The following is a 26,409-nucleotide window of genomic DNA, read 5'->3' as shown; positions in this document are numbered from 1 at the left end:
TTGAAATTTCTCGATGAGCAGCAATGGAATAAAATGAAGATGGTTGTAAAACAGAATTATGGGATGGGGGAACAAATCAATGAAACAAATGGTACATTATTTGAAAAAAAGAAAGGAGAAATCTTGTATCCCTGCTTTAAAAGATAAGGACGGTGTAATAAAACGTAGTAATATTGAACTGGAAAAAATAATGAAAGACTTTTATGAAAACTTATATATATATAAAGGGGGGGGACCAGCAAACTCAGTGCCTGCCTTGTCATAGCCAAAGCGACGCTTTGCTGCTCCCTTGGCGAGGAGACGAAAGGAGAGAGGCAAGAGGTAAGGGGGGGGAGTGAGGGACAATGGGTGTAACATTTCAAATAACAACCAAAAATTTATGTTCAGTATCTGAATTTTTGTTCGGTATCCAGTGCAAAAGTTTTAACAAAAATTTTGGTTGTTATCTGAAATGTTCAATATCCAAGGTATTCATTAACTGAGGTTCCACTGTATATTCCTTTTCTTTTTTTTTTGGTACATATACAAAAAAATAAATGAAAAATAAAATTATTCATAATTAAATATAAATATAAGTTATACAGTGGTAAGAACCTAATTCGTTCTTAAGTAGAAGCAATTTTTCCCATAGGAATCAATATAAAAGCAAATAATGCATGCAAGCCCTTTGGGAAAGAAATAAAAGCTCAGAATTTGGGTGAGAGGAGGAAGAAGAGGTGGAGGACAGTCGCTTCCCAGAGTGAAGGGAGTGTTTCCTTTCTGTGGGCGCTGGAAGAGTTTTATTCTCTCTCCAAGCACCCAGAGAAAGGAAAATGCTTTGTTCGCTCTGGACTGCCAAAGCCTCCTTAAGCACGAAAGGCTCCTCGGCAGCCCAGAAAAGCCCGAGATGGCTGGGATTAAAGGGGGAATGGCAGGAAACTGGCTGGGCCTTCGTGCCGCTCTCAAATTTCCTGGGAATTTTTTTCCGGGCTTGGGTTCACCTAACATCAAAAATATCATCAAAAAAGCACAACAAAGAATGTTCTTTCTGCGCCAGCTCAGGAAGCTCAAACTACCCAAGGAGCTGCTGATACAGTTCTACAGAGGAATCATTGAGTCTGTCATCTGCACCTCTATAACTGTCTGGTTTGCTGCTGCAACCCAACAGGATCGACACAGACTTCAGAGGATAATGAGAACTGCAGAAAAAACAATTGCTGCCAACCTGCCTTCCATTGAGGACCTGTATACTGCACGAGTCAAAAAGAGGGTGGGGAAAATTTTTACTGACCCCACATCCTGGACACAAATTGTTTCAACTCCTACCCTCAAAACGTCGCTACAGAACACTGCACACCAAGACAACTAGACACAAGAACAGTTTTTTCCAAATGCCATCACTCTACTAAACAAATAATTCCCTCAACACTGTCAGACTTTCTACTAAATCTGCACTTCTATTCTACTAGTTTTTCTCATCATTCCTGTCACCCATTTTCTCCCATGTTGACTGTATGACTGTAACTTGTTGCTTATATCCTAAGATTTTTATTAATATTGCTTCTTCATTGCTTATTTGACCCCTATGACAATCATTTTGTGTTGTACCACATGATTCTTGACAAATGTATATTTTATTTTATGTACGCTGAGAGCATATGCACCAAGACAAATTCCTTGTGTGTCCAATCACACTTGGCCAATAAAAATTCTATTCTATTCTATTCTATTCTATACTTAAGTAGAAAATGGTTCGCAAGAAGAGGCAAAAAAATCTTGAACACTCGGTTCTTCTCTAGAAAAGTTCTTAAGTAGAGGTACCACTGTATTATAAATAACTTTTATTTGGATCAATGAGGATGAAATTGTTTGTGCTGAGATGGCAGATCGTCATAATTTGGTTCCCTGGCTGTTAATTTTAATCTGAGATGCGGTTCCACGTCCAATAGTTCTTTCCTTTTTTTTGACTTAATGTCAACAATTGCTGAAAAAGCAACTTCACATAAATGTGAAGTTGGAAAAGGCAAGATGTATTTCAGAACTTTTTCTGCTAAAACCAGACACACATTTTGCATTTGTAACCAGAATGATGTTAAAGTACACTCCTTATGTTTATTTTTCAGGAATCCGTCTGAAGCCAAGCTCTTCTTCCACATGCGACAAACCTTCTGGCATGGATTTTGTGTTAATGTTAAATGGTTATCTTATTCATTCAATATTTTTGTTTAAAACAGGGAAATAGCTTTTCAAGCCCATTTGCATTTCAGAGTATCAGCATCAATTTTAGTAGCCGAACTTGTTATAAACTGATGAAAAGGGAAACAAGTCTGCTTCTCCATTAACAACTCTCTTTTACCATAAATTTAGTTTAGCGATGGCAGTGTTCACTTTATCTTGAACGTGAAACAATGAAATTTCTTTGCCTTGCAATAAGTTGAGGCAATTTAAAACAGAATATATATCTGCTAAGTATGCTAGTTTACAAAGCCATTTCCAGTCATGTAAACAGTTTCTCAACTCAAATCTATCATTAAGAAAACATTGAAGTTCATGTCTAAGTTCAAACTATCTATTTAGAATTTTTCCTTGAGATAGCCAACTGACTTTGGTATGAAAAAGAAGCTGGATATGACTACTTCCCATTTCTTCACATATCTGCAAAAAAAAGTTGTGCATTCAAAGGATGGTTTTTAATCTAGTTAACGATTTTCACGCTTTCATCCAGAACTTTCTGTACATCAGTGGGCATCTTACATGTTGCCAAAGCCTCTGTGTGTATGCAACAATGTGTGGATATGACATTTGGGGCAACATTTTGAATTCTTGCAACAAGTCCTTTATTAAGTCAGACCATACCTTTTGCTCCATCTGTGCTTATTCCAACACATCTATTCCAATCAATTTTGTTCTCTGGCAAAAATTAATTCATAACATTAAAGATACCTTCTCCTGTTGTGTGACCTAATAAAGGCTTGCAAAATAAAAAGTTGTCATGAATTTGATTTTTTTCGTATCTAACAAACAACATAAGATTTGCAAAAATTCACAATATCAGTGAACTTATCGACTTGCAATGCATAATAATGACTTTGAAAAAGATCAGATAATAAAATCTGTTTCACATTATTAGACATCAATGATTTGTCGATGAATTGTATTATTTGAGAGAGGAATGTGATCAAAACTTTGTTTTGCTCTATCTGCTACCATTACTTCTGCCATTATCTTGGTTGCAGGCTTGATTAAAATTTCGCCAATGGTTTCCGCTGCACTACATTTCGCAATTAAAAGCGACACGCAATATAAAGCTTCTAGTATTTTGATTGTCACCTTCTGTCAAACCCCACATTATTTTTCGAGACTGATTTAAATCCTTAAGTTTATTTTCAAAATTAGTGACACAAAAGCTAAAAATACATAGGCACCTGGAGAAGCCACTAACTATTAACAAAGTAAGTTGTCTCTGTAATGATGTCCTGTGTCACACCGGACCATCTCATGCCTCACAACCGTCTTGATTTGACTCATTAGAACGTAGAATTAGGCACAGCCAACCACGGTGCAGTTCCGCCACCTGTTTACTGGATCCGTGTCCTTCCTGGCTGGTCTCGACCAGCAGGGAGGTAACACGGAGCTGGGTCCAGGAGATTATCAACGCTTTTTTGGGGAGGGGGTCCTTTCCGGATCACTACAAGGAGGCACTTGTGCGCCCCCTCCTCAATAAGCCTTCCCTGGACCCAGCCATTCTCAACAACTATCATCCAGTCTCCAACCTTCCCTTTATGGGGAAGGTTGTTGAGAAGGTGGTGGCGCTCCAGCTCCAGCGGTCCTTTGAAGAAGCCGATTATCTAGGCCCTCAGCAGTCAGGGTTCAGGCCCGGCTACAGCACGGAAACTGCTTTGGTATCGAAAGCCGCTGAGAGGTCGAGAAGCACCAGGACAGAGGATAAACCCCTGTCCCGGACCCGTTGATGGATGATCTCTGGCAGGTCCGGGACAGGGGTTTATCCTCTGTCCTGGTGCTTCTCGACCTCTCAGCGGCTTTCGATACCATCGACCATGGTATCCTTCTGCGCCGGCTGGAGGGGTTGGGAGTGGGAGGCACTGTTCTTCAGTGGTTCTCCTCCTATCTCTCCGGTCAGTCACAGTCGGCGTTAGTGGGGGGGTCAGAGGTCGACTTCTAGGCTTCTCCCTTGTGGAGTGCTCAGGAGTCAGTCCTCTCCCCCCTGCTATTTAATATCTACATGAAACTGCTGGGTGAGATGATCCAAGGGCATGGGGTGAGGTATCATCAGTACGCGGATGATACCCAGTTGTACATCTCCACCCCATGTCCAGTCAACGAAGCAGTAGATGTGATGTGCCGATGCCTGGAGGCTGTTGGGGTCTGGATGGGTGTCAACAGACTCAAACTCAACCCTGATAAGACGGAATGGCTGTGGGTTTTGCCTCTCAGGGACAATCCCATCTGTCCATCCATCACTCTGGGAGGGGGGAATCATTGACCCTTCAGAGAGGGTCCGCAACTTGGGCGTCCTCCTCGATCCACAGCTCACATTAGAGAAACATCTTTTAGCTGTGGCGAGGGGGGGGGGGTGCCCAGGTTCGCCTGGTGCACCAGTTGCGGCCCTGTTTGGACCAGGAGTCACTGCTCAGTCACTCATGCCCTCATCACCTCGAGGCTCGACTACTGTAACGCTCTCTACATGGGGCTACCTTTGAAAAGTGTTTGGAAACATCAGAAACTTCCCTAAGTATGCCCATGTTACACTCCGCAGTCTGCATTGGTTGCCAATCAGTTTCTGGTCACAATTTAAAGTGTCGGTTATGACCTATAAAGCCCTTCATGGCATCAAGCCAGAATATCTCCGGGACCGCTTCTGCCACACAAATCCCAGCAACCAGTTAGGTCCCACAGAGTTGGCCTTCTGCGGGTCCCATCGACTAAACAATGTCGTTTGGCGGTACCCAGGGGAAGAACCTTCTCTGTGGCGGCTCTGACCCTCTGGAACCAGCTCCCCCCAGATATCAGAATTGCCCCCACCCTCCTCGCCTTTCATAAGTTCCTTAAAACCCACCTCTGTCGTCAGGCATGGGGGAATTGAGATATTCCTTTCCTCCTAGGTCTATACAGTTTATGCATGGTATGTTTGTGTGTATGTTTGGTTTTTAATAAGGGTTTTTTAATTATTTTAAATATTAGATTTGTCATATGCTGTTTTATTATTGTTGTTAGCCACCCCGAGTCTATGGAGAGGGGCGGAATACAAATCTAATAGATAGATAGATAGATAGATAGATAGATAGATAGATAGATAGATAGATAGATAGATATCCCCACCAAACTCCAATGCAACACGTACCCCCATCAAACTCTTCCCATACCCCTGGCGGTACGCATACCACACTTTGGGAAACACTGTTCTAACGGATGGCATGGATTAAAGCAGAGGCCCAGGAGAACAATTTCTTGGGCACAGTGAAACCAAGTGTTTACTTTAGGGATAAAAGACAGGTCTGTACAAATGACTACCCTGTCCGGATGGAAAAGACATAGGTTCCCGCTTACCAAGAATACTGCTATTTCAGAAACCCATCTGGCCGTGGTGATGGTCACTAGGGAAGCTGTCTTGATGGATAGAAACTGAAGGGAAACTGTCCAGAGGTACGCTTCTTTGAGATCGATGGGGGTTAATCAATCTCAACGCCTGATGCACCCCAAAATTGAAGATGGGGAGTGTATCTTGAATGAAGCGCTTGTATACAATGTAATCATTGCGTGTTTCAGATTTACGTGGCTCTCCATCCCCCTTAGCTCTTGAGGACCAGGATGAGAATGGAATAAAAGCTGAGTCTGACCAGGTGGCATTTTCTCTATGGCCTCTATCAATTGGTAGAGCTAGTAAAAAACATGTCTCTCTTTCACTGAGTTTTGAAACTGGCGGGCTTCTCCAGTGGTGCACAAAGGGTGTGTTTCAATTATGTTAATCAACTCAGTCCCCAGTCATCTATCCAAGATTTAATCCATTGCTTGGACTCTCGCAGCAGCACACAGGACATTTTTTTTTACATACCTCTTTAAAATCTTGATGCATCTTATACACCAGTGCGTCTTATAGTCTGAAAAATACGGTGACCTTCTTATACTAGATTATCAAAGAGAGATCCAACCTGATGATGTTCATCCATCATGTTCAAAGAGGACCTTGACATCTAGTGGGTTGTGGGCTGTACGCGATGTGTCCGCAGGTGGCTGGTAAGGCCTATACGGGCATGAAATGTTCTGCCACATGTTGGGCAGACATGTGTGGCCGCAACTGTCAAAGCTTTTGCAGCTCTGGCTTTGTGGAGTGCTCCCTTATATTCTGAACACCTGGTTCTTATCTAGAAAAGTTCTTAAGTAGAGGCATTCTTAGGTAGAGGTACCACTGTATGTGAAAAAACTAGTAAATTTCAGTTCTTGTGCTCTCAATTCCATGTCTTTCACAAATTCTGTTCACATAACATGTTCAACCAATTTAGTTAAAAACCTAATACCAACCTCTTTGTAGGTCTTATACACTGGTGCGCCTTATAGTCTGAAAAATGCGATATTTTATTGATTGATTTGATTTCTACCACCTTATTGTAATTAATTCAAGGTGACATATATACTTAATGTTGCCACCTCCTCTTTACTCACAAGAACCATCCTATAAAGCAGAAAGCACCAGTCACCCAGCCAACTATCATGCTCAAAGGAGGACTAAACACAGCACTCTCCCAATTTCTAGTTTTTCAGAGGTCGACAATCACTGCTTAAAGAGTTGAATTAGATTTACTGCACACTGGAGAGGGTTGGACTAGGTTACTCTTGTATATTTTCCAATTCCAAAATGCTATGTTCTAAAGTAAAAGACTAGACAAAAGTTCCTCAAATTTGGCAACTATGGAGGAGTAAAAAACTGAATACAATTGAAAATATATACAGTAATACCTCGTCTTACGAACCTAATTGGTTCCCGGCGGAAGTTCGTAAGACGAAAAGTTCGTAAGACGAAACATTGTTTCCCATAGGAAACAATGTAAAAGGAATTAATCCGTGCAACGAAAACCCCCCCGCAAAAAAAACGACGACAACCGGCTGTCAACTTTTGAAACAGACGGGCGCTTCTCAGCGTTCTCCCAATGCTGAACCCGGAAGTTCAGCAAAAGTTCAGGTTCGGGTGGCCGCCGAGAAGACCCGCCGCCCGGCTATCACCTTTTGAAACAGCCGGGGGGCTTCTCAGCGGCCTCCCGAATGCCGAACCCGGAAGTTCGGGTTTGGCGTTTAGGTTCAGGAGGACGCCGAGAAGCCCCCCCCCCCCGGCTGTTTCAAAAGGTGACAGTCAGGCGGTGGGGCTTCTCAGCGGCCTCCCAAACCCGAACTTTTGCCGAACTTCCAGGTTCAGCGTTCGGGAGGCCGCCGAGAAGCCCCGCCGCCCAGCTGTCACCTTTTGAAACAGCCGGGGGGCTTCTTGGCAGCCTCCCGAACGCCGAACCCAGAAGTTCGGGAAAAGTTCGGGTTCAGAAGGATGCTGAGAAGCCCCCCGGCTGTTTCAAAAGGTGACAGCCGGGCGGTGGGGCTTCTCAGTGTCCTCCTGAACCCGAACGCCAAACCCGAACTTCCGGGTTCGGCGTTCAGGAGGCCGCCGAGAAGCCCCCCGGCTGTTTCAAAAAGCGACAGCCGGGCGGCGGGGCTTCTCGGCGGCAGCGGCGGGTTCGTAAGAAGGAAAAAGTTCGTAAGAAGAGGCAAAAAATTTCTGAACCCCGGGTTCGTATCTCGGGTTGTTCGTATGGCGAGGGGTTCGTATCATGAGGTACCACTGTACACTGACTAAAATCACTCCTATGTCTACAAAATATAAGTAGTCCTCATTTAGTGCCTGCAATTGGGACTGTTAAGCAGCTGTTAAATGAAAACCATGTGACTATAATTGTGCTTATGATTTTATTTCATCATTCCTTTTCTTTGCAGCATCAGGAGGATTCAAACGGCAAGGAAGGTTTTTGGAACTTGACTCATGATGAAGTCACGTAGAAGGTAAATCCTATAAACCCTTCCCCCCCCCCCCCCATTCCTTTCAAGCACACTTTGCAACAGGTAAAGTTTGTGTTTGTGTTTAGATTCATTGGAATCTATGGAGAGGGACGGCATACAAATCTAATAAATGAAATGAAAAGAGTAAGCTGGCACACAATGGGGAATACACATCAAAATTAATGTAGTGGCACCAGTTAGCCAGTTTATTTGCATGGCCTGCTTGAGTCTGTGAATCACTAACCACTTAGGAAGCAGAAGTCTTTCGTGATTAAAGGCTTCTTAGTCATAGGCAGCAACTGCCAATTGACAAAGTAAGGCAGGGGTGTTTTTATTGAGGGCCACACCAGGGCTGTGGTTGACCTTAGAGGAGAGGGCTGGGAGGCATGGCCGACTTGTGGGCGTGGCTGATCTGACGCCACTTCCCAAATTACTGGCATGTTTCCTCTTCGCATTGGGTAGACCAGGGCAAAGCCACACTGGTCAGATCTTTCCTCTTCGCATTGGGTAAACCAGGTCAGTCCTGCGAGCTGGATCTGACATTGCAGGCTGAATCTGGACCACAGGCCTCGAGTTTGCCACTCCTGAAGTAAGGTCACAGAGTTGAGTTTGTTATCTTACTGTTAGCAATTTTTAGAGACACAGTAGTATACAAGTAATCCTTGATTTACAACTACAGTTGAACCCAACATTTCCTTTGCGAAACAAGACATTTGTTAAGTGAGTTTTCCCCTATTTTATGACTTTTTTTCCAGAGTTGTTAAGTGAATCATTGCAGTTGTTAGTAACACAGTTGTTAAGCGAATCTGGCTTCCCATTGACTTAGCTTGTCAGAAGATCATGAAAATGGTTATGACCCTGGGACACTGAAAGTGTCATAAAAATGAACCAGTTATGCATATGAATTTTGATCATATAACCATAGGAATATTGCAACAGTCCTGTGAAAAATGGTCATATCACTTTTTTCAGTGCCGTAACTTTAAATAGTCATTAAACGAATGGCTGTAAGTCAAGGAACTACCTGTACTGCAGAAAAAAACTACTCAAGAAGAGAGTGCTTCTTTAGGCCATCACTCTATGGATGTTGGGGAGAAAATAACAGGTCCATGACTAACATGAACATGCAACTTAGAAATATATGCTGATAAGGTTGTAAATTAAGGCATTGGTGATGAAGTTACTTTTTCATTACCATCATAATTGCAAATAGTCTCTGTCTGAGGCAGTTGCTAAATGAAGACTAGTAGTATCTAAACATGGCAGCATTTCTGCTATAAAGATTAATTTTCTTAACACAAGCCAACTCAGATAATGATTAATCATACTGTAATATAGTTTATAAATTGAACTTTGTACTGTTTACTGTACCTTTATCAGGACGTTTTTTAGGAATTGTAAATTTTTTCAGACAATTTTGATCCACCAAAAATAATCCCTGTATATTTTTCCTTATTCCTTCCATCTTTGGTTCGATTTCTATTTTGCTTTCAACCTAAATTAAGGGCAAAAAACAGAAACTGCATCATATTGTATACTGAATTGATATCTTTTAAAATATGTTTAATTGCTTTGCTTTTGAATTGTGTTGCATCTTTCTCAATTATTTCAGTTTTAATCCAAACTAATTCCCATAATTTCAGAAACAAAAATTGGAAAAGAGAAAAAACACTTAGTTTTGCTGTTTTGAAATATCACAAATCACAACCAGGTAGCTATAATCAGAGTGGGAATCAGTTAAATCTTTTTCAAATTCAAAATCAAATTACCATGTTTCAGTATAATTATACTTTAAGGTAAGAAGAATAAGATTTCAGCAATACATTTTCATGTACTGAGCTAATGGAGAAGGCACCTATGTTAGCAGGTCACTAGAGGGAGATAAAGTACATTCTTATCAATCAAAATACAGTGGTACCTCAAGATACGAACCCCTCATCTTACGAACAACTCAAGATACGAACCCGGGGTTCAGAAAAAAATTGCCTCTTCTTACGAAATTTTTTCGTGTTACGAACGCCAAACCCGAACTTCCGGGTTCGGCGTTCGGGAGGCTGCTGGGAAGCCCCCCGGCTGTTTTAAAAGGTGACAGCCAGGCTGGGGGGCTTCCCAGCAGCCTCCGAACGCCGAACCCGGAAGTTCGGGTTTGGCGTTCGGCTTCGGGAGGCTGCTGGAAAGCCGCCCGGCTGTTTTAAAAGGTGACAGCCGGGCTGGGGGGGCTTCCCAGCAACCTCCCGAACCCCGAACTTTTGCCGAATTTCCAGGTTCGGGAGGTTGCTGGGAAGCCCCCCAGCCCGGCTGTCACCTTTTAAAACAGCCGGGCCGCTTTCCAGCAGCCTCCCGAAGCCGAACGCCAAAACTGAACTTCCGCGTTCGGCGGCTGCTGGAAAGCCGCTCGGCTGTTTTAAAAGGTGACAGCCGGGCTGGGGGGCTTCCCAGCAACCTCCCGAACCCCGAACCCGGAAATTCGGCAAAAGTTCGGCGTTCGGAGGTTGCTGGGAAGCCCCGCCGCCCGGCTGTCACCTTTTAAAACAGCCGGGCGGCTTCTCGGCGGCCTCCCGAACGCCGAACACAGAAGTTCGGGTTTGGCGTTCAGGAGGTCGCTGAGAAGCCCCCAGGCTGTTTTAAAAGGTGACAGCTGGGCGGCAGCGTTTTTTTGCGGGGGTTTTTTTTTTGGTTGCACGGATTAATTGACTTTACATTGTTTCCTATGGGAAACAATGTTTCATCTTATGAACCTTTCATCTTACGAACCTCCCCCTGGAACCAATTAGGTTCATAAGACGAGGTATGACTGTATATGGTAATACTTTGCATTCTTCTTCGTGTCCTGTTTTTTCTCGAGTATCATAGCTTTTTAGGCTATAAATTTGTGGAGAAAACTTATTTGTTATTATTATCCTATTAAAAAGTTTAGACACTTTAAGGATGAAGTGTAAGGAATAACTTGTAACTCTGAAGCGAACCTGGCGGAACCCACCCTGTGCTGTCTCAAAATTGTCATGAAGCCTGAAAAGGAAGGGGAAGGGAGAAGTAGTAGCCTAGCTTACAGTCAAAATAAAAAGTTTTCCTGTGGGAACCAAGGTCATTGTAACAGGTGGCTGGAGAAGGAGGAGAGAAATCTGTTAGTTGTATTCATTGGACTATGTGATGTGGCATCCATCTGCAATTCTTTTAAAACTGTCACTTATATCTTCAGATTCCCTGGAAAAGATGAAACTTCAGGGCTACCATACCTGTTGCACAGAGTTGTTTTGAAGCCTTTATTTTTTAATGGAAGCACTGCACAACTTTATTAACAAGTGCAATAAAATATGATTTATTTATTTATTACAGTTGAAAGGGACCTTGCAGGTCATTTAGTCCAACCCCCTGCCCAAGCAGGAATCCTACACTACCCCAGTCAGATGGCAGTCCAATCTCCTCTTGACTATGTCGAGTGTTGTGGTGTTCACAACCTCAATTAAGAAGGTGACAGCAGAACGTTCTAGAACAGGGGTCCTTAACCCCTGAGCCATAGACTGGTACTAGTCCATGGCCTGCTAAGAACTAAGCCACGCAAGCACTAAGACATTCAAGGGTTTTTTGTTTTAACTTAAGAGCATGTAGGCTCTCTTATCAGAATTTCTCTACCATATTTATTCTTAATCACTGGAAAGTTGAAAAGATTACCGTATTTTTCAGAGTATAAGACACACCATTTTCAACTCTAAAAGAGGCTGATAATTTGGGTGCATATACTCTTAATGTAGCCTTTTTTCTCCCAGCCCTAACTAGCTGCTAACAATCTTCCCAGCTCTTACTTTGCAGGTTGTTTCATTGTTACTCTCTGTGAAGAATGTTTTCCAAACCCTGTCTTTGTAGGGGGTTTTTTCATTCTCTACTTACTTCGAATGTTTCTTTCTAGCCCTAATCAGGTGCTAACAATGTTCCCAGCTCTTATCATCTTGCAAGCTTTTTCATTGTTACTCTCTGCAAAGAATGTTTTCCAAGTCCAAAGACTTTCTAGGGTTTTTTCATTGCTCTATTTGCTCCAAATATTTCTTTCCAGGTGCTATCCATGTCCCCAGCTCTTACTGGCTTGCAAACTCTTTCATAGAAACATAGAAGATTGACGGCAGAAAAAGACCTCATGGTCCTTCTAGTCTGCCATTATACTATTTCCTGTATTTTATCTTAGGATAGATATATGTTTATCCCAGGCATGTTTAAATTCATTGTTACTCTCTCCGAATAAGGTTTTTTAAAGCCCTAACTAGGGGATAAAATAATGTGCTGGCTAAGGACGCTAGCTAGATGAATACCGATAAACAAATTCTTTTCCCTATTTCCCTCCCCCAAAACTAAGGTGCATCTTATACTTTGGTGTGTCTTATACTCTGAAAAATACAGTAATTTCATTTACATTTTAAGAGGGTGTTTTTAAACAGATTTTAACATATACATTCAGAGTTTAAATTTACATCAGAATATACAGAAATGGCTACCTTGTTTTTTTGGTAACCAATTTTCATATTTAGGCATCCAGTCATGCATACAGTATTTGCTTTTAAAGAAAAAAATGATTTTTTTTGTTGAAAATAACTGACAGAAAAACATATCATATAACAGAGAAGAATTATTTTTTTAAAGTCAAGGATTCTAATATCTAAATACCCTGGTTTATGATAGGCTTTTCAGTCTATTTTCAGTCTTCAAACCATATCATTCTAAATAATATTGGCAATGACATCATCACAGTTCTAGTCCAAGCCAGAGAGAGAGCAAAAGGGGAAGTTTAGCTGCCCATATCTTAGTACCTCAAGTATGGTGTTTTGTGAAGGATATTTACAAAGTCACATGTTATCTCTGAAAATAAGGGGATCTGAACTAGTATGATCCAAATGCTCAGGAATATATATAATCAGAATACAGATAATATTTAACACAATTAGCTCCTACAGTCTTTTTTCAATGCTTAAAAGAGCAATTGCCCCACTGATGTTTACAAATTCACGTTGTTGAAAGTTATAAATTTGCCTGTCCCAGGAAAGAAATTCCTATATCCCCTTATGATGCTACCCCAATGTTTTTCCCATTCTGTGTTATCATCCCATCCATTAATGTTTTCATTCTCTCTTTCCCAAGCAGGAAGAGTGTGAGAACATCTCTTCCTACAAATCTTATTAGAAAGCATTAAGTTGTGAGCTGCAGTTCACTTTATCAGATACAGTACACAGATGAGTAATACAGTACAGCTTTCTTCCTATGATTCCCTCTTACATTAGGACAAGTACAGTGCATCCCTGCCTTAGGGTTTTCAGGTCTCAAACTGTTTACCATTCAAAAAAACCTATCTAGCTTCTGGATTTTCTCTAGTTAGCTAATATTAATTAATTAAGCTAATTCATTGTGTTATTCCATCCTAACTAAATTGGAAACATTTATCCAGGAATGGGGAAATTGTATTCTTTCATACATTAGGAAATTTAATCTTCAACCAGAACATCTAATGATGAGTGATGCTGAGCAGCAATGTTGAGAAAACAAAAAAATATTTACCATGAAGTAAAGGGAATAATGAAAATATGTATTAATGAAACCACAACTGAAAATTTCATAATGCTAGGAAAAACAGAATTTGCTGCACTGAAATAGTATAGTAATCACTAGTGGGAAGCTCATTGTAATTTAAATAAAATAACCAATAGCTGTTAATTAATTATATAAGTATCATTTAACAGCTATTATAGAAGTTTCATAATACGTAACGTAAAACTACATTGAATGTTTAAAAGCCTGCATAAAATTCTACTATTAGTTCAACCATATCATTTATTCATTTATTAGAATTGTACTATAAATTCAACCACATCTGTTCTTGTTGAGAAATGTTGATAATTTTTCTAATGAATTGCACAATTAAAGGGCTACATGATCTACATCTATTTCTGAGTGTCCTAAAAGGCAATTTGATAATTTGAGTTTCTTATTAAATAGGATATAAAATGAAGCATCCAATTTTTGTAAAAAATGTATTACTTAAAAGTTGTGCAATGTGCTTCTTGTATGTTTTATAATATCCACTAGAAACTAAAAAAATTTTTTAGATCTATTTACTGTTCCTCTGACTAAAATTCATAATGAAAAATGCTAGCTACAAAACTCATAGGCAAATTGGAAATAATTCTTTTATAGGTAATTTTATATAAGCCCCATGGAATTATTATTATTAATATGCAGATTGGCGGGACCACGTGGGAGAGCCTTTTCTGTGGCTGCCCCGGCAGGCCATAAATTTTACATTCTAGACAGCCAATTTTATGAATGGTGTGCATGTGTATGAAGATGCCTTTTTTAATCTTTATGGGGGTTTTCGTTTTATAACATTTTAGTTTAGAAATGTTCGACTTCTTTTATCTTTTGTATCTATTTTATTGTATTTTTATCAATGTTGTAAGCCGCCCTGAGTCCTTTGGGATTGGGCGGCATAGAAGTTGAATGAATGAATGAATGAATGAATGAATGAATGAATGAATGAATGAATGAATGAATTGAAAGATAGTAAACCCTATAAAGTAAATCCTATAAAGCCATCCTATAAAGTAACTTTTGGCTTATACAGTAATACCTGAAGATACGAACTTAATTGGTGCAAGGAGGAGGTTCGTAAGACGAAAGGTTCGTAAGACGAAACATTGTTTCCCATAGGAAACAATGTAAAGTCAATTAATCCGTGCAACCAAAAAACCCCCCGCAAAAAAACAGCTTTTGGCGACTGCTGGGAAGCCGCGCGGCTGTTTTAAAAGGTGACAGCCGGCCTGGGGGGCTTCCCAACACCCCCCGAACCCAAGTTCGGGGTTCGGGGGGGTGCTGGCAAGCCCCCCAGGCCGGCTGCGACCTTTTAAAAGAGCCGCGCCGCTTTGCAGCTGTCTCCCGAAGCCGAACGCGGAAGTTCGGCTTTAGCGTTCCGCTTCAGGAGACAGCTGCGAAGCGGCGCGGCTCTTTTAAAAGGTCGCAGCCGGCCTGGGGGGCTTGCCAGCACCCCCCCGAACCCCAAACCCGGGTTCAGGGGGGTGCTGGCAAGCCCCCCAAGCCGGCTGCAACCTTTTAAAACACCCACGCCGCTTCGCAGCTGTCTTCTGAAGCCGAACGCTAAAGCCGAACTTCCGCGTTTGGCTTCAGGAGACAGCTGCGAAGCGAAGCGGGTGTTTTAAAAGGTCGCAGCCGGCCTGGGGGGCTTGCCAGCACCCCCCCGAACCCAGGTTCGGAGTTCGGGGGGTGCTGGGAAGCCCCCCAGGCTGGCTGCGACCTTTTAAAAGAGCAGCGCCGCTTCGCAGCTGTCTCCCGAAGCCGAACGCGGAAGTTTGGCTTTAGCGTTCGGCTTCAGGAGACAGCTGCGAAGCGGCGCGGCTCTTTTAAAAGGTCGCAGCCGGCCTGGGGGGCTTGCCAGCACCCCCCCGAACCCGGGTTCGGGGGTGCTGGCAAGCCCCCCAGGCCGGCTGCGACCTTTTAAAACACCTGCGCCGCTTCCCAGCTGTCTCCTGAAGCCGAACGCTAAAGCCGAACTTCCGCGTTCGGCTTCAGGTGACAGCTGCGAAGCGGCGCAGCTGTTTTAAAAGGTCGCAGCCGGCCTGGGGGGCTTCCCAGCAACCTCCCGAACCGAACCCGGGGTTCAGCAAAATTTTGCCTCTTCTTACGAACTTTGTTCGAGTTACGAACCGGCGTTCGGGAGGCTTCTGGGAAGCCCCGCCGCCCGGCTGTTACCTTTTAAAACAGCCGCGCGGCTTCCCAGCAGTCTCCGAACGCCGGTTCGTAACTCGAAAAAAGTTCGTAAGAGGCAAAATTTTTCTGAACCCCGGGTTCGTATCACGAGTTGTTCGTAAGACGAGGGGTTCGTATCTTGAGGTACCACTGTATTACCTTGTTTGTAGACTTGTAGGGCTTGTTAAGCTCTATTCTAAGTTCATTTTACAGTAATTATTACTGACTTCAAATAATTCCATCTATCCATCAATTGTTCTGAGGGGGGGGGACTTTAACCCCCTCAAACATGGTCTGTAACTTGGCTGTCCTCCTGGATCCACAGCTGAACGTTGGGCACCATCTCTCGGCTGTGGCCAGGGAGACCTTTGCCCGGGTTTGACTGGTATACCAGTTGAGGCCCTATTTGGGCCAGGAGGCTTTACGCATAATCACTCAGGCCTTCATTATCTCTTGTCCAGATTATTGCAACATGCTCTACATGGGGCTACCCTTGAAAAGTGTTTGGAGAATACAGATAGTCCAGAATGCAGCCGCACAAGCTATCATGAGTGTTCCTCGATACACTCATATAACACCAATGCTCTGTGTACTGCACTGGCTACCAATTGGTCTCCTGTCACAATTCAAGGTGTTGGTTATTACCTATAAAGCCCTGCATGGCTTAGGACCAGTTTATTTACAAGATCGTCACCTGCCATATACCTCCCACAGACAATCAGAACATAAGGAGTTGGCCTTCTCCAGGTCCTGTCAACTAAACAATGTAAGTTGACGCACCCGCAGGGGAAAGCCTTCTCTGTGGCTGCCCCAACATTATGGAACCAACCATCCCCCTGATGTCTGTACTGCTCCCACACTGCTATCCTTCCGAAAGGCTGTGAAGACCTGGTTTTGCCAGCAGACCTGGGGGCCGTGAATGTAACATCGTGACCGATTAGCAATTGTTTCTGTATAAAGTGGTACCTATACTTAAGGACTTAATTCGTTCCAAGACCAGGTTCTTTAGAAAAGTTTGTAAGTAGAAGCAATTTTCCCCATAGGAATCAATGTAAAAGCAAATAATGCGTGCAAATCCATTGGGAAAGAAATAAAAGCTAGGAATTTGGGTGGGAGGAAGAAGAGGAAGAAGAGGAGGAGGACAATCGCTGCCAAAGGAAGAAGGTGAGGTGAGGACTGTATTTTAAAAAAAGAGGGACTCTGAGGTGGCGAGGAGGAGCAAACACCTCCCATACACCCGGCACGAGGCTGCCTCCCATACACTGCGCCAGAGAGAGAAACCCAGGCGGGCGAGAGGGGAAAATCTCCCGCTTTTTTGACCGAAAGGCGGCTGCTGCTATCTGCTTCCTCTTAATTTCCATGCTGAAGGGCTCCCCTCTCCTCTTGCTCGCTCACTCGCTTTGTAGCCAGCGCCTTTCCTTCACTGTGGTGACTCCTTGGTTTGGCTGAAGCCAAGTTGATCCAGCCGGGGCGAAGCACCCCCTTTTGCCTTTCTGTGCCCAGACGCTCCGGGATTCAACTTCGCACTGGTGTATGAGAGGCAGTGCGAGGGAGTCACCACAGCAAAGTGGTTTGTTCCCTCTCCAAGCGCCCAGAGAAAGCAAAATGCTTCATTCGCTCTGGACTGCCAAAGCCTCCTTAAGTGCCACCAAAAGGCTCTTCTGGCAGCCTAGAAAAGCCTGAGATGGCCGGGATTAAAGGGGGAATGGCAGGAAACTGGCCGGGCCTTTGTACGGTTCTCAAATTTCCTGGGAAATTTTTTTGGGTTTGGGTTCTTAAGTAGAAAATGGCTCTTAAGAACAGGCAAAAAAATCCTGAACATCCAGTTGTTATCTAGAAAAGTTCTTAAGTAGATGCATTCTTATGTAGAGGTACCACTGTATATGTGAGTTTAGCTTTATTATGGATTTTTCTGTTCTTATTTCTAATTATTTGATTTGTTTATTATATGAACTATTTATTGTTGTAAGCCGCCCTGAGTCCCATTGGGATTGAGCGGCATAAAAGTCAAATAAATTAAATTAAATTTCAAATATATTCAGTCTTATTTGTTTCACTTGTTAATTATAATTATCAGCGTTCACAACATCCTCAAATAAGAGGGATAGGAGAGGTTGCACGTTTCTTGTTTGCTTGATTTCAATATTAAGAATCTCAATAACAAACATTAAGAATAGAATAGAATAGAATAGAATAGAATCAAAAAGAGGATAAATCAGCACCTAAAAAACAATAACTTATTGGACCCAAATCAGCATGGCTTTACTGAAGGCAAATCATGTCAGACTAATCTCATTGATTTTTTTGACTATGTCACAAAGGTGTTGGATCAAGGTGGTGCCATGGATATTGCCTATCTGGACTTCAGCAAAGCCTTTGATACGGTTCCACATAAAGATCTGATAGATAAATTAGTGAAGATTGGACTTAATCCCTGGATAGTTCAGTGGATTTCAAGCTGGCTGAAGCGTAGACATCAGAGAGTTATTGCTAATGGCGAGTATTCTGAGCAGAGACAGGTTACCAGCGGTGTGCCACAAGAGTCTGTTCTAGGTCCTATTCTTTTTAATATGTTTGTGAGTGACATAGGGGAAAGTTTGGTAGGGAAGGTTTGCCTATTTGCCGATGACTCTAAAGTGTGCAATAGAGTTGATATTCCTGGAGGGGTCTGTAATATGGTAAGTGATTTAGCTTTACTAGATAAATGGTCAAAGCAATGGAAACTGCAGTTTAATGTTTCCAAATGTAAAATAATGCACTTGGGGAAAAGGAATCCTCAATCTGAGTATTGCATTGGCAGTTCTGTGTTAGCAAAAACTTCAGAAGAGAAGGATTTAGGGGTAGTGATTTCTGACAGTCTCAAAATGCGTGAGCAGTGTGGTCGGGCGGTAGGAAAAGCAAGTAGGATGCTTGGCTGCATAGCTAGAGGTATAACAAGCAGGAAGAGGGAGATTGTGATCCCCTTATATAGAGCGCTGGTGAGACCACGTTTGGAATACTGTGTTCAGTTCTGGAGACCTCACCTACAAAAAGATATTGACAAAATTGAACGGGTCCAAAGACGGGCTACAAGAATGGTGGAAGGTCTTAAGCATAAAACATATCAGGAAAGATTTAATGAACTCAATCTGTATAGTCTAGAGGACAGAAGGAAAAGGGGGGACATGATCGAATCATTTAAATATGTTAAAGGGTTAAATAAGGTTCAGGAGGGAAGTGTTTTTAATAGGAAAGTGAACACAAGAACAAGGGGACACAATCTGAAGTTAGTTGGGGGAAAGATCAAAAGCAACATGAGAAAATATTATTTTACTGAAAGAGTAGTAGATCCTTGGAACAAACTTCCAGCAGACGTGGTTGGTAAATCCAGAGTAACTGAATTTAAACATGCCTGGGATAAACATATATTCATTGTAAGATAAAATACAGGAAATAGTATAAGGGCAGACTAGATGGACCATGAGGTCTTTTTCTGCCGTCAGTCTTCTATGTTTCTAAAATAGAATTTTATTGGCCAAGTGTGATTGGACACACAAGGAATTTGTCTTGGTGCATATGCTCTCAGCGTACATAAAATAAAAAAATACATTTGTCAAGAATCATGTGGTACAACACTTAATTAATGATTGTCATAGGGGTCAAATAAGCAATGAAGAAACAATCAATATTAATAAAAATCTTAGTATACAAGCATACAGTCATACAGTCCTAAGTGGGAGGAAAAGGATGATAGGAATGATGAAAAAAACTAGAACAGAAGTGCAGATTTAGTAAAAAATCTGACAGTGTTGAGGGAATTATTTGTTTAATAGAGTGATGGCATGGGGGAGGGGTTGTTCTTGTATCTAAATAACTTTTGAAAAGAAGCTAATGTATTTTTCATAGGAATAACCAGGTAAAAATGTTTAAAGAATATTTAAGCAATAACTTGTATTATCTAAACATTAATGAATATATTTACCTTCCATTTAAACTATTTTTTACTTTTAACAAGAGGCTTAATATTAGAATAGAATTCTTTATTGGCCAAATGTGATTGCACACACAAGGAATTTATCTTGGTGCATATGCTCTCAGTGTACATAAAAGAAAATATATATTTGTCAAGAATCATGAGGTAAAACACTTAATGATTGTCATAGGGGTCAAATAGGAAATGAGGAAACAATCAATTTTAATAAAAATCTTAAGGATATAAGCAACAAGTCAGTTATACAAAGTTATACAAGTTAGTTATACAAAGTGGGAGGAAATGGGTGAAGGGAACGATTAGGAAAAAACTAGTAGTAATAGTAAGGATATAAGCAACAAGTTAGTTATACAAAGTGGGAGGAAATGGGTGAAGGGAATGATGAGGAAAAAACTAGTAGTACAGTCATAGTAAATAGTTTGACAGTGTTGAGGGAATTATTTGTTTAGCAGAATGATGGCATTGGAGGGAAAAAACTGTTCTTATGTCTAGTTGTCTTGGTGTCATAGTTCCCTCTAAGCTGAGCAGTGAGCAATCGCTCACTTAAAAATCATCATCAACTCAGAGTTTTCCAAACCTGCCCAGAAGCCGAGAGGGAAAGAGAGAGAGGGAAGGAGAGAGAGAGGAAGAGAGAGAAACAGATAGAAAAAGAGAGGAAGGAAAAGAGAAAGAAAAAGAATGGGAGTAAGGAAGAGAGAAAGAAAATCAAAATCTAGTTTGAAACTAGCTCAACTATTTAAGTGGCATTTTGATATTGATAGAGTTGCCCTGTTATGAGCTCACTGTTATAGACACATAGTACAGTTGTATTTTATTTTGAAATTCTGAGGCAAAACAGGGTGGGGTTTTTATTTATTTATTTGTTTGTTTGTTTATTATTTTTGTGCCGCCCAGTCCCGAAGGGACTGCCGCTCAGACACTATACTTTTCCGCCTCCCCCCCAAAAAAAAAATTAAGAGGGAACACTGCTTGGTGTGCAGTGGTCTGTAGCATTTTGAGGGTACTACTTGAAACAATTTATGTCCAGGATGGGAGGGGTCCGTTAATATTTTCACAGCCCTCTTTAATTAATCTTTTAATTAATTTTACTGATAAAATATTTACCGCAGCGTATTTCTACACAGACTGCTCCTGCAAGTGTCTAGCATCAAAAGCAAGTAACGGAAGCTTCAATCTGTACATAGATGGGCGGCATTCAGATTTTAATCTCTTTTAATGCGCACCAATAAATATATAGGATTGAACAAACACAGCACTCAAGGTTAAAAAACAACCATACAAACCTGGAATTAAAGTACTAGTTATAACGTGTATTAAATGTCCCTACTGAGAAAAGAGCGGGAGACCGGGGTATGAGGAGAACCGCGGATTTATAGCAAAGGAGAGCGCAAGTGCAGATTTGTCAGCTCGTTACATTGCCTCAGCCCCGAAGCCTACTGTACTAAAACACCGGGATTCACAACCCAAAGGGCGGGGTGAAGGGCTGCAACGAATTGTTTCAACGGCCGTTTGCCTCATTAAACGAAATGGAACCTTCACGTTCAAACAAACACTCGCGCACTTCCAACGGCTTAGCAACGAGCAACGCTGTGGAGAACGGAGTGGGGGCTCCCTGCTTTCAAAACCTTCCTTTAATTTCTTTTTAAAAGATACCCGGGGTTTAACCGCTACTGGACGGAGCGGAGTCCAGGAACACTCGCTTTTATTTTTGCCCCGAACAGAGAAACGAGTCCAACTGCCGCCCCCGGGTCTTCTTACTCGGCTGCAAGCGGCGAGCCTCGCATCACCTCATGCGGGACAACAGTGCCAGCATTGAAACTTTACGCGAGATCCGACAGGGGAGCAATGAGTTAACCTTTCCAAGATGACAAGGGTCCGACAATCCCGGGAACCGAGCGCGGGGGGACTTTCGCCACCTTCCCCCCCTCTTCCATCCCCACCCCGAGTAATACCGAGGGGTAGTCCAACTGGTCACTCACGCTCGTTCCGTGACCACCAGCATCCTCCCGCCTGCTACTGAAAGCGTCTTCAGAACTCTCCTTGTATTCGGCTCCATCGTATTCCCGGCAGCATTCCTCTTGCCGCCGCGCGAGGCTGGGTTCCAGGAGCTCCAACTGAGGAACGCATCCAAGAAGCCGCTTGGGCGCCCATTGCCGCGGGCGGACGTTAAGCTCCTGCTTCTCCTGCTGCTGCCGCGCCACCGCCACCATCGCGCCAAATGCAGCGCCAGCCCAGCGTGCAGCCCTCTATAGACTCCACAGGATGGGGCGGGGCAGGAGGGGTGTCAAGCCAAACGTCTCAACACCCTCGGCGGGATTTTTCTCAGCCCAACTGTTTAAACCCTCCCCCCCTGGGAAAGGAGTTCTGGTTGTGCGTGAGCGGCTGGGGCCGAGCTCCCGCTTGCAGTTCACGAAGGGTCTTTTTTTTTTCGCTGTACGACAGGCCAGGTGTATCAAACTAGCGGCCCCTCCCGCGTAGGCCACGCCCATCCCGGCCACTCCGCAAAGGAAAAAGAAATTAGTTGCGATATACCTCGCGTGAGGCGATCGAGATTGGCAGAACGCCTCCCCTCAGAAACCTTTTCAAGGTTCCCTAGTAAGGCGAACACGATCTTGGTTTAGCTGAATGTCGGTTTTACTTTCCGAGTAAAAATGCTCTGGTGTAAAATATGACCTGTTCAATACATCGCATCTCTCGCGGAATCGAGTAAATGGAAGAAGCATCTTTAATAAACTCTACTGCTTTACATATATACAGGGGTGGGCTGCTGCGAGGGGGGGGGGACGGGGACGACAACGCAGTGGAGTAGTAAAAATAGAGCTCCACCCCAGAGCACCCAAATTGCACTGAAAGATATTGAAAGAAAATGTAGGGTGTCTTGCATAAGCCACGCCCACAGTGTGGTAATAAAAAAAAATTGGTAGCCCTTCATTGGATATATGCTGTACAGTACTTCGTTTATACTACCGTGTATAACATTGGATTGTGCAGATTGTAGCCCACCCTTTTCCTTCTGACGCCCAAGTTTCTGTAAGAATACTTGACTATTCCTTCCAGTTGTGGAGTTATCTTGGCTTGAATTGTGTAGCTAATTTGGCCCATCATGCCCTACATGCAGGGGTGGGCCACCATTCCTGGGGCTACAGGAACGGCCCATGAGCGCACACACCCAGCATGCGATTTCCGGGATTTTATTTATTTATTTATTTTATTTATTCAAAATTTTATTAATTTTCAATAAAAAGACATACAAACTTACAAACATTTAAACACATAGTAGGGGTTACAATTGCCCCTCTTTTCTAGAAGTCAATTTTTAATACAGAAAAAAGGATAAAATCTTAAATCTTTAAATCAAAATAATGTTCTGATTGAAAAGAAGAATTTTGTTTACACGTTCTAATACACTTAAAATTAAATTGATGAAAAAAGAAAAAGAACCAACAAACAATAGCAACAGCTAAAAGTATCAGTAACTTTGGATTACTGTATATTCATACAGTTTTCATAACCTTATATTGAACTTTATTCTTATCTATCCATATATAAACTTTGTTCCAAATAGAATAAAAGTCAGATTCTTCTTGATCATTCAGCCTTCTTGTCATCGTATCCATCTCTGCACAGTCCAATTTTTTTTAACTACATCCTCTTTTTTGGGGATATCTTCCCCTTTCCAATTTTGTGCATACACTATCCTGGCCGCTGTTAGGATATGTACAACCAGAAAGAAAATATCTTTTTATATTTCTGTTTAGCTATGCCTAAAAGATAAAATTCAGGGGATTTTTCTATTGCATGTAATGTAATCTCTTTTATCATTTTTTCTATCATTCTCCAATATGTCCAGACTTTATTACATGTCCACCATTGATGATAGTAAGAACCTATTTCACTTTTACATTTCCAACAATTTGGGGAGGTATTTGGATACATCTTAGCAATTCTATTCGGTGGGAGGTGCCATCGGTAAAACATCTTAATTTGGTTTTCTTTTAAAGAGACAGAATTTGTCATTTTCCAGTTTGTTATCCAAGCTTTCTCCCATGTCTCCAGATCAAACTCTTTGCCAAAATTTTTACACCAAGTTATCATGTTATCTTTAAGTGTCAAGTCTATATTTTTATGTTCAATCATATATTTATATGCTTTCCCTATTAATTTCTTTGAATTTGTGGTCAATAAACTGCTCAAAAAGTTTTTACTCTTGTTAAATATATATACTTTGCTATTTTTGGAAACTTTGACTGTATCTGTATATATTGTCACCAATCTATTTTAAATCCTTCTTCTTGAAGTTTATCTCTTGTTTTTAAATTCATTTGTTCATCAAGTAATTGTTTATATTTTGGTATTTTCCTGTCCGATATGAGATTAGGTTGGGATATCGCCTCTAGTGGGGATATCCAGTGTGGTACATATCTTTCCATACTTCTAGTAAATACTTTCTTATTGTATGTATTTTAAAATAAGAATGTGTTTTTTCTTTATCATACCAGAAGAAAGCATGCATCCAGGCATCAAATCATGCCCTTCCAGAGTTAATATTCTTCTATTTTCTAAGGTGATCCACTCCTTAATCCAAGTTAATGCAGCTGCTTTATAATAAAATATCCAATTAGGTAGAGCAAATCCTCCTCTTTCCTTTATATCTTCTAAAATACTTAACTTTATTCTCACCTTCTTGCCCTGCCACAATTTTTTTTTAACAATTGTTGTTAAGTCTTTAAAAAATTCCCCCCCTGGATTTATAGGTATTACTTGAAACAAAAACAATATATTTGGTAGAACATTCATCTTAATAGTTGCTATTCTTCCCATGAAAAACATTTTCAGGTTATTCCATATTTCTAGATCTTTTTAAATTTCTTCAATTACTTTAATATAATTGTCATTTTTTAATTATATTGTTTTGGCTGTGATCCATATTCCTAAATACTTTACTTTTTTAACTATCTTCATATCTGAAATAATTTCTAATCTTCTTTCCTGCATTTTTGCCATATTTTTAACTATAAGTTGTGTCTTATTTTTATTAATTTTTAAACCAGCTACCCTACCATACTCTTCTATTGTAGCTATCAAAATTGGTAATGTTGTCAATGGGTTTTCAATTATGAAAGTCATATCATCGCCATATGCTTATATTTTGTATGATTCTTTCCCAATAGTTATTCCTTGTATTTTATTATTCGCCCTAATCTTAATTAATAATACTTCGAGGGATAGAATAAACAATAAAGGTGAGATCGGACATCCTTGTCTAACTCCTTTAAAGATTTCAAATTTTTCCAATTGTTCATTATTTAGTATAATTTTCGTTGTCTGTTTAGAATATATGGCATCAATCAGATTCACAAATTTAGTACCAAATCTCATTTGATTCAGTTGCATTTTAGTAAATGTCCAGTCCACATTATCAAACGCTTTTTTAGCGTCCAAAAACATCAAGGACATTTGTTTCTCTGGGTGTTGTTCATAATATTCCTGTGAATTGATAACCATTCTAAGATTATTTTTAATTTGCCTACCCGGTAAGAATCCATTTTGGTCCTGATGTATTATCTCTTCTAATATCTAATATTCTAATAGACAACTATAAGGGCAGACTAGATGGACCAGGAGGTCTTTTTCTGCCGTCAGACTTCTATGTTTCTATGTTTTTTAATCTTTCTGCATAAATTGAAATAAATATTTTATAATCGACATTTAATAATGATATAGGTCTATAATTTTGTATTTTATCTTTGTCTGTCCCAGCTTTATGATTTAACATTATTAACGAATCAGACCAAGATTTTGGTATTTTACCATCCATAACAATTTCATTAAAAATTTCCAACATGTTATTCATTATTACATCACTTTCTGTTTTATACCATTCCGCCGGGATGGCGTCCGGCCCTGTAGCTTTATTATTCTTTTGTTTTTTAATAGTTATCTGCAGTTCTTGTATTGTAATTAAACCATCTAACCTTGCTTGTTGTTCTTCCGTTAGTTGTGGTAAATCTAATGAATTTAAATATTTAAAAATCTCATCTTCTTTAATATCTTCTTTCTTATATAGTTCTTTATAAAAGTCTTGTACTATTTTTGATTTTTCCTCACTTCTATATTTTTTAATACCTTTGTCATCTACTAGTTCTTTAATTATTTTTGCTTGTCTATACTTCCTTAGTTTGTATGCGAGCCATCTTCCTGGTTTGTTAGCATGTTCAAAATACTGCTGTTTGGCCCTTTTAATCTTTTCTGCTATTTGCTTTTGTTCAATAAGTTTTATTTTATGCTTAGTTAAATCCATTTTTCTCTTAATATCATAGTCTTTAGTATTATGTTGAAATACTAACTCAAGTTGTTTCAACTCACTAGTCAGTTGTTCATATTCTATGCTTTGTTCTTTATTTTTCTTTGCTGTATAAGAGATCGTTAATCCTCTAATATATGCTTTAGCTGCATCCCACAAATTTTGAAAAGAGGTCTCTGAATTTTTATTACAATTAAAAAAGATTTCTAATTCTTTTTCTATCCATTCTTTATATTGTTTATCCCTTATAATATTCCTATTCATCTGCCAATTTATCTGTCTCTTTTTATTCTTCCAATATATCACTACAGTGGTCCCTCGATCATCGCGAGGGTTCCGTTCCAGGACCCCTCGC

The 26,409-nt window shown here is 40.9% G+C and overlaps 1 protein-coding gene across 3 annotated transcripts in view; it reads right to left on the bottom strand.

Moving 5' to 3' along the window:
• TEX15 (testis expressed 15, meiosis and synapsis associated) overlaps window positions 1-22,204 on the bottom strand; it is a 76,675-nt gene extending 54,471 nt beyond the window's left edge. Inside the window, exons 1-2 of one of the 3 annotated variants that reach the window (XM_070742204.1) lie at window positions 21,730-22,204; window positions 9,409-9,532 (exon numbers count right to left, since the gene is read on the bottom strand). In XM_070742204.1, coding sequence (XP_070598305.1) covers window positions 9,409-9,532; window positions 21,730-21,960 — 355 coding nt within the window. In that variant the 5' untranslated portion in view covers window positions 21,961-22,204. Of the gene's footprint in view, window positions 1-9,408; window positions 9,533-21,033; window positions 21,138-21,702 lie in introns of those variants that run through there. The other 2 variants (XM_070742203.1, XM_070742205.1) reach the window with 2 other exon arrangements.
• Between the last annotated feature and the right edge of the window lie 4,205 nt (window positions 22,205-26,409).

The sequence above is a fragment of the Erythrolamprus reginae genome, chromosome 2 (assembly GCF_031021105.1).
Source record: "Erythrolamprus reginae isolate rEryReg1 chromosome 2, rEryReg1.hap1, whole genome shotgun sequence".
NCBI lineage: Eukaryota > Metazoa > Chordata > Lepidosauria > Squamata > Dipsadidae > Erythrolamprus > Erythrolamprus reginae.
Note: the sequence above shows the minus strand (reverse complement) of the source record. Positions and strands in the feature narration are given on the sequence as shown.